Below are 9,526 nucleotides of genomic sequence, written 5' to 3' on the forward strand. Positions count from 1 at the left end.
AATACATGATGGAAGACATGAACTGAATCTAGAATGTTCACACTTTACCTGTTATAATACATGATGGAAGACATGGACTGAATCTAGAATGTTCACACTTTACCTGTTATAATACATGATGGAAGACATGAACTGAATCTAGAATGTTCACACTTTACCTGTTATAATACATGATGGAAGACATGAACTGAATCTAGAATGTTCACACTTTACCTGTTATAATACATGATGGAAGACATGGACTGAATCTAGAATGTTCACACTTTACCTGTTATAATACATGATGGAAGACATGAACTGAATCTAGAATGTTCACACTTTAACTGCTGAAATACATGATGGAAGACATGAACTGAATCTAGAATGTTCACACTTTACCTGTTATAATACATGATGGAAGACATGAACTGAATCTAGAATGTTCACACTTTACCTGTTATAATACATGATGGAAGACATGAACTGAATCTAGAATGTTCACACTTTACCTGTTATAATACATGATGGAAGACATGAACGGAATCTAGAATGTTCACACTTTACCTGTTATAATACATGATGGAAGACATGGACTGAATCTAGAATGTTCACACTTTACCTGTTATAATACATGATGGAAGACATGGACTGAATCTAGAATGTTCACACTTTACCTGTTATAATACATGATGGAAGACATGAACTGAATCTAGAATGTTCACACTTTACCTGTTATAATACATGATGGAAGACATGAACTGAATCTAGAATGTTCACACTTTACCTGTTATAATACATGATGGAAGACATGAACTGAATCTAGAATGTTCACACTTTACCTGTTATAATACATGATGGAAGACATGAACTGAATCTAGAATGTTCACACTTTACCTGTTATAATACATGATGGAAGACATGAACTGAATCTAGAATGTTCACACTTTACCTGTTATAATACATGATGGAAGACATGAACTGAATCTAGAATGTTCACACTTTACCTGTTATAATACATGATGGAAGACATGAACTGAATCTAGAATGTTCACACTTTACCTGTTATAATACATGATGGAAGACATGAACTGAATCTAGAATGTTCACACTTTACCTGTTATAATACATGATGGAAGACATGAACTGAATCTAGAATGTTCACACTTTACCTGTTATAATACATGATGGAAGACATGGACTGAATCTAGAATGTTCACACTTTACCTGTTATAATACATGATGGAAGACATGAACTGAATCTAGAATGTTCACACTTTACCTGTTATAATACATGATGGAAGACATGAACTGAATCTAGAATGTTCACACTTTACCTGTTATAATACATGATGGAAGACATGAACTGAATCTAGAATGTTCACACTTTACCTGTTATAATACATGATGGAAGACATGGACTGAATCTAGAATGTTCACACTTTACCTGTTATAATACATGATGGAAGACATGAACGGAATCTAGAATGTTCACACTTTACCTGTTATAATACATGATGGAAGACATGAACTGAATCTAGAATGTTCACACTTTACCTGTTATAATACATGATGGAAGACATGGACTGAATCTAGAATGTTCACACTTTACCTGTTATAATACATGATGGAAGACATGAACTGAATCTAGAATGTTCACACTTTAACTGTTATAATACATGATGGAAGACATGAACTGAATCTAGAATGTTCACACTTTACCTGTTATAATACATGATGGAAGACATGGACTGAATCTAGAATGTTCACACTTTACCTGTTATAATACATGATGGAAGACATGAACTGAATCTAGAATGTTCACACTTTACCTGTTATAATACATGATGGAAGACATGAACTGAATCTAGAATGTTCACACTTTACCTGTTATAATACATGATGGAAGACATGAACTGAATCTAGAATGTTCACACTTTACCTGTTATAATACATGATGGAAGACATGAACTGAATCTAGAATGTTCACACTTTACCTGTTATAATACATGATGGAAGACATGAACTGAATCTAGAATGTTCACACTTTACCTGTTATAATACATGATGGAAGACATGAACTGAATCTAGAATGTTCACACTTTACCTGTTATAATACATGATGGAAGACATGAACTGAATCTAGAATGTTCACACTTTACCTGTTATAATACATGATGGAAGACATGAACTGAATCTAGAATGTTCACACTTTACCTGTTATAATACATGATGGAAGACATGAACTGAATCTAGAATGTTCACACTTTAACTGCTGAAATACATGATGGAAGACATGGACTGAATCTAGAATGTTCACACTTTACCTGTTATAATACATGATGGAAGACATTAACTGAATCTAGAATGTTCACACTTTACCTGTTATAATACATGATGGAAGACATGAACTGAATCTAGAATGTTCACACTTTACCTGTTATAATACATGATGGAAGACATGAACTGAATCTAGAATGTTCACACTTTAACTGCTGAAATACATGATGGAAGACATGGACTGAATCTAGAATGTTCACACTTTACCTGTTATAATACATGATGGAAGACATGAACTGAATCTAGAATGTTCACACTTTACCTGTTATAATACATGATGGAAGACATGAACTGAATCTAGAATGTTCACACTTTACCTGTTATAATACATGATGGAAGACATGAACTGAATCTAGAATGTTCACACTTTACCTGTTATAATACATGATGGAAGACATGAACTGAATCTAGAATGTTCACACTTTACCTGCTGAAATACATGATGGAAGACATGGACTGAATCTAGAATGTTCACACTTTAACTGTTATAATACATGATGGAAGACATGAACTGAATCTAGAATGTTCACACTTTAACTGCTGAAATACATGATGGAAAACAAACTGAGTCAGACAGTAATACAGAGAAGTACCATATGGAGAATGATAGTTTCATATAGTTCATGAAAAACCCTTGTAGAAGCCTTGTCAGTCTGTGGGACATAACGTTGCATTGTGTTGCTAATCAGTTATGAATGTGTGTGCCCTTATGTGTGTGCATGCCAGTGTGTGTAGTGTGTGTGGGTGTGTGTCTGTGCCTGGGTGTGACATTGTGGCCAGCCGGGTGCTGCTCCCCTCCTACACTGGGGTGTGTGTGTGTGTGTGTGTGTGTGTGTGTGTGTGTGTGTGTGTGTGTGTGTGTGTGTGTGTGTGTGTGTGTGTGTGTGTGTGTGTGTGTGTGTGTGTGTGTGTGTGTGTGTGTGTGTGTGCGTGCGTGCGTGCGTGCGTGCGTGCGTGCGTGCGTGCGTGTGTGTGTGTGCGCGTCTGACAGATGTTTGTGCCAGACTCCTTGTGTGAGCGGTGTGTGTGTGTGTGTGTGAGAGTCATAGTGCCCAGCTGAGTGCTGCTCTCCTCCCACTCCTCTGTGTTAAGCTGGGCTCCAGTGAAACAGTGTGTTTGACAGAGGAATGAACACACCATCACAGACATCTACTACTCCACAGTGTTAAACTACCCAGGACAGACCTCTACTACTCCACAGTGTTACACTACCCAGGACAGACCTCTCCTACTACCCAGTGTTACACTACCCAGGACAGGACTCTACTACTCCACAGTGTTAAACTACCCAGGACAGACCTCTACTACTCCACAGTGTTACACTACCCAGGACAGACCTCTACTACTCCACAGTGTTACACTACCCAGGACAGACCTCTACTACTCCACAGTGTTACACTACCCAGGACAGACCTCTACAACTCCACAGTGTTACACTACCCAGGACAGACCTCTACTACTCCACAGTGTTACACTACCCAGGACAGACCTCTACTACTCCACAGTGTTACACTACCCAGGACAGACCTCTACTACTCCACAGTGTTACACTACCCAGGACAGACCTCTACTACTCCACAGTGTTACACTACCCAGGACAGACCTCTACTACTCCACAGTGTCACACTACCCAGGACAGACCTCTACTACTCCACAGTGTTACACTACCCAGGACAGACCTCTCCGTTCTGTCCACTGGTGCAGACAGCAGAGTCCTCTGGGGTTTGAACAGTAAGTAGTATCCTGGGAGCAGTAGAGTCCTCTGGGGTTTGAACAGTAAGTAGTATCCTGGGAGCAGCAGAGTCCTCTGGGGTTTGAACAGTAAGTAGTATCCTGGGAGCAGCAGAGTCCTCTGGGGTTTGAACAGTAAGTAGTATCCTGGGAGCAGCAGAGTCCTCTGGGGTTTGAACAGTAAGTAGTATCCTGGGAGCAGCAGAGTCCTCTGGGGTTTGAACAGTAAGTAGTATCCTGGGAGCAGTAGAGTCCTCTGGGGTTTGAACAGTAAGTAGTATCCTGGGAGCAGTAGAGTCCTCTGGGGTTTGAACAGTAAGTAGTATCCTGGGAGCAGCAGAGTCCTCTGGGGTTTGAACAGTAAGTAGTATCCTGGGAGTATCCTGGGAGCACAGAGTCCTCTGGGGTTTGAACAGTAAGTAGTATCCTGGTGCAGACAGCAGAGTCCTCTGGGGTTTGAACAGTAAGTAGTATCCTGGGAGCAGTAGAGTCCTCTGGGGTTTGAACAGTAAGTAGTATCCTGGGAGCAGTAGAGTCCTCTGGGGTTTGAACAGTAAGTAGTATCCTGGGAGCAGTAGAGTCCTCTGGGGTTTGAACAGTAAGTAGTATCCTGGGAGCAGTAGAGTCCTCTGGGGTTTGAACAGTAAGTAGTATCCTGGGAGCAGCAGAGTCCTCTGGGGTTTGGACAGTAAGTAGTATCCTGGGAGCAGTAGAGTCCTCTGGGGTTTGAACAGTAAGTAGTATCCTGGGAGCAGCAGAGTCCTCTGGGGTTTGAACAGTAAGTAGTATCCTGGGAGCAGCAGAGTCCTCTGGGGTTTGGACAGTAAGTAGTATCCTGGGAGCAGTAGAGTCCTCTGGGGTTTGAACAGTAAGTAGTATCCTGGTTATCTCTGTAACGGTCTCATCATGTCAGAAGGACTGTTTTGATTCTGTTGCTTTCTGAAATGTCTAAGAGTTACTGGTTATTATGTCATATAACATGTTATCGCATGTTATTAGGCTAATATGTTGGGACATGTTATAATTGTAATATGTTGGGACATGTTATAATTGTAATGTGTTGGGACATGTTATAATTGTAATGTGTTGGGACATGTTATAATTGTAATATGTTGGGACATGTTATAATTGTAATGTGTTGGGACATGTTATAATTCTAATATGTTGGGACATGTTATAATTGTAATATGTTGGGACATGTTATAATTGTAATATGTTGGGACATGTTATAATTGTAATATGTTGGGACATGTTATAATTGTAATATGTTGGGACATGTTATAATTGTAATGTGTTGGGACATGTTATAATTGTAATGTGTTGGGACATGTTATAATTGTAATGTGTTGGGACATGTTATAATTGTAATGTGTTGGGACATGTTATTATGTGTGTATACATTAACATAAACATAGGTTCAGAGTATTTACACTGTATTTCTTCATCATGTCCTGGCAGGAATATTGTTGTTGCTGTTGACCCATCTGAGGATGTGGAAGAGGAGACCATCACTGTTTCTACCATAAGACACAGAACTACTGGATATTCAACCAAGAGGAAAGAGACAGATTCCGGGACGTACAAGAACACGTTATCGAGGGGAACCTCTGTCACCTGTAATCATTGTTTTGGAGAAGAGAGGAGATTTGACGCCATCTTGACAACACTCATCATCTAGTGAAAACCAGGGAAAACACACCGGGCCCAGTTGCAAGCAAAGTTCTTGAACAGAACTGTTTGGGACTTTTGCACGTCGCCATGGCGTCCACAGGTCTACAGCTACTTGGCCTCCTATTGGCCGTGATGGGCTGGGTGGGCGGGGCTCTGGTCTGCGCCGCCCCCTTGTGGCGAGTCTCCGCCTTCGCGGGCGGGGAGATCGTGATCGCCCAGGTTCTCTGGGAGGGGCTATGGATGACGTGTTTGTCCCAGAGTACGGGACAGATCCAGTGTAAGACTTACGACTCTACCCTGGCCCTCCCCGTCTCCACCCAGGTGTCCCGTACCCTCTCCGTGCTCTCCCTCCTCTTCTGCCTCTTCGCCCTCCTGCTAGGCGTGGCTGGGGCTAAGTGCACCAAGTGTCTAGGGGAAGGAGCCTACTCGTCCAAGGCTAGGCTAGCCCGCGTGGCTGGGGCTCTGTTCTACTTCTCTGGGCTGCTCTACCTGATGCCCATCTGCTGGACGGCCTACGCCGTGGTCAGGGATTTTTACGATCCAAAAGTCGCCGCGCCGCTGAAGAGAGAGTTAGGCCCCGCCTTATATCTAGGCTGGGGGGCGGGAATTCTGCTGCTGGTTGGAGGGGCTCTGCTGAACGCAGGCTCCTCCCCTCCAGGGGTTAGGGCAACGCCTACCTTTGGGGGAGGTGGGAGGAGTAACCCACTGCCCGTGGTGGTAGAGGAGAAGGAGTATGTCTGAACTGTGCCACACCAGGGTTGTGTTCATCACTTTGTGGGAAAATGGACTGAAACAGGGAGGGAATACCTGAACGTGTCCAATAAGAAATGTTCATTTTCGTTGTCCCATTGTAAAACATTTTGCAACATTATGCCCTAATGAATACAACCCCGTCACTAAACTATCAGTGAAGGAGAGACGGGTCAACATGTAAATAAGAAAATGCTTATGATTACGTTTTAGAAAATGTGCATGATTATTCTCCATTTCTTATGACCACTTGTAGACAGCTTTGTTATTTTGTTATGACATCATCTTCTAGTTGTTTTCATTATGACATCATATTCTAGTTGTTTTCATTATGACATCATCTTCTACTTGTTTTTATTCTGATTTGAGTTTTCTGTGTTAACTTCTTCTTGGTGAGTGTAATTTATACATGAAATAATAAAGTATTTTACAACATGTTTGTAATTGCTACTACACTCATATATTTACAAGTTGTTTGTTCCAGGTACTGCACTCATATATTTACAAGTTGTATGTTCCAGCTACTGCACTCATATATTTACAAGTTGGTTGTTCCAGCTACTGCACTCATATATTTACAAGTTGGTTGTTCCAGCTACTGCACTCATATATTTACAAGTTGTTTGTTCCAGCTACTGCACTCATATATTTACAAGTTGTTTGTTTTAGCTACTGCACTCATATATTTACAAGTTGGTTGTTCCAGCTACTGCAGTTGTTTGTCAGAGTAGGACAATGTGTGATGCACTTGTGTCAGTGTGGGAGGTGAAATGCATCGTGGGATGTGTTAATAACTAAATGTTTATTAATGTGACATAACTGTCATTTCTCAGATTCCACACTGCCCCTCTCTCCCTCTGTGTGTGTGTGTGTGTGTGTGTGTGTGTGTGTGTGTGTGTGTGTGTGTGTGTGTGTGTGTCTGACAGGTGTTTGTGTGTATGCCAGACTCCTTGTGTGAGCAGTGTTTGTGTGTGTGTGTGTGTTGTATACAGAGTGGTTATACAGTTGCACAAAGGCAGAGTACAGGACACAGACAAAGACCATCTGTATAACATGTGCCAGGACACGATTCACCCACACCATATTAACCCAGTCACGTGAACACGTATGACTGCATAGAAACAATGAAGTCAATGAAAGTTCCATATAGAGGTTACAAGTCCTTTCTAGAGATTCTATTTCTATGATAGTTCCATAAAACAACAATGGACTCCATTATTACAGGGCTTTCCAGAACTGCGTTAAAATACTATCTGAAATCTTTCAAATACCATTTAACGATTGTAGCTTGCCTGGAATGCTATTTTGTTTGTCTTTTTTGCGTTGTTCATAACTTGTTTTGTACATAATGTTGCTGCTACAATCTCTTATGACCGAAAAGACCTTCTGGACATCAGAACCGGGATACTTACCTCAAACTGGACGAGGAGTTCTTCTTCAATGAGTCGACACGAGGGATATACTACAGACACACGACCAGAGGGATATACTACAGACACCCGACCAGGCCCAGAGGGATATACTACAGACACCCGACCAGGCCCAGAGGGATATACTACAGACACCCGACCAGGCCCAGAGGGATATACTACAGACACCCGACCAGGCCCAGAGGGATATACTACAGACACCCGAGTTCTTCCAGGCCCAGAGGGATATACTACAGACACCCGACCAGGCCCAGAGGGATATACTACAGACACCCGACCAGGCCCAGAGGGATATACTACAGACACCCGACCAGGCCCAGAGGGATATACTACAGACACCCGACCAGGCCCATAGGGATGTACAGGCCCAGAGACACCCGACCAGGCTCAGAGGGATATACTACAGACACCCGACCAGGCCCAGAGGGATATACTACAGACACCCGACCAGGCCCAGAGGGATATACTACAGACACCCGACCAGGCCCAGAGGGATATACTACAGACACCCGACCAGGCCCAGAGGGATATACTACAGACACCTGACCAGGCCCAGAGGGATATACTACAGACACCCGACCAGGCCCAGAGGGATATACTACAGACACCCGACCAGGCCCAGAGGGATATACTACAGACACCCGACCAGGCCCAGAGGGATATACTACAGACACCCGACCAGGCCCAGAGGGATATACTACAGACACCCGACCAGGCTCAGAGGGATATACTACAGACACCCGACCAGGCCCAGAGGGATGTACTACAGACACCCGACCAGGCTCAGAGGGATGTACTACAGACACCCGACCAGGTCCAGAGGGATGTACTACAGACACCCGACCAGGTCCAGAGGGATATACTACAGACACCCGACCAGGCCCAGAGGGATATACTACAGACACCCGACCAGGCCCAGAGGGATGTACTACAGACACCCGACCAGGCCCAAACCCTGTGATTCGCTGGAAAAGGAGACGTAGGTTTTCGCGGGAAAAAGATCAGGATGCCTTGCCAGGATTAAGTGACGGGTGGCTAATCTGCCCTTACCTTCCGTTCTGCTAGCTAATGTTCAATCGCTGGAAAATAAATGGGACAAACTGAAAGCATGTACTAATATATCCTACCAGCGGGACATTAAAAACTGTAATATTTTGTGTTTCACCGAGTCGTGGCTGTACGACAACATACAGCTGGCGGGTTATACACTCTATCGGCAAGACAGAACAGCAGCCTCTGGTAAGACACAGGGTGGGGGCCAATGTATTTACGAAAACAACAGCTGGTGCACGATATCGAAGGAAGTCTCAAGGTTTTGCTCGCCTGAGGTAGAGTATCTCATGATAAGCTGTAGACCACACTATTTACCCAGAGTGTTTTCATCTGTATTTTTCGTAGCTGTCTACATACCACAACAGACCGAGGCTGGCACTAAACCCACACTCAATGAGCTGTATTCCGCCATAAGCAAACAGGAAAATGCTCATCTAGTGGCAGGTGACTTTAATGCAGGGAAACTTAAATCAGTTTCATTTCTATCAACATGTTAAATGTGCAACCAGAGTGCAAAAAAATTCTAGACCACCTTTACTCCACACACAGAGACACATTCAAAGCTCTCCCTTGCC

At 43.0% G+C, this 9,526-nt stretch overlaps 1 protein-coding gene across 2 annotated transcripts; it reads left to right on the forward strand.

Moving 5' to 3' along the window:
• Positions 1-3,584: 3,584 nt before the first annotated feature.
• On the forward strand, positions 3,585-6,772 carry LOC135538675 (claudin-9-like). 2 transcript variants are annotated; one of them, XM_064964574.1, is made up of 2 exons: positions 3,585-4,047; positions 5,506-6,772. In XM_064964574.1, the coding sequence occupies exon 2, from the start codon at positions 5,806-5,808 to the stop codon at positions 6,457-6,459; it is 654 nt and encodes a 217-aa protein (XP_064820646.1). In that variant the 5' UTR covers positions 3,585-4,047; positions 5,506-5,805; the 3' UTR covers positions 6,460-6,772. The 2 variants fall into 2 exon arrangements, with proteins under 2 accessions (XP_064820646.1, XP_064820645.1); XM_064964573.1 differs by lacking the exon at positions 3,585-4,047 and adding an exon at positions 4,779-4,825.
• Positions 6,773-9,526: the final 2,754 nt, after the last annotated feature.

Source organism: Oncorhynchus masou, unplaced genomic scaffold (assembly GCF_036934945.1).
Source record: "Oncorhynchus masou masou isolate Uvic2021 unplaced genomic scaffold, UVic_Omas_1.1 unplaced_scaffold_828, whole genome shotgun sequence".
NCBI classification, from domain to species: Eukaryota; Metazoa; Chordata; class Actinopteri; order Salmoniformes; family Salmonidae; genus Oncorhynchus; species Oncorhynchus masou.

What these genes read in the sequence shown, in the direction of transcription:
- LOC135538675 (XM_064964574.1), top strand. Translation starts at nt 5,806, where the DNA reads ATGGCGTCCACAGGTCTACAGCTACTTGGCCTCCTATTGGCCGTGATG.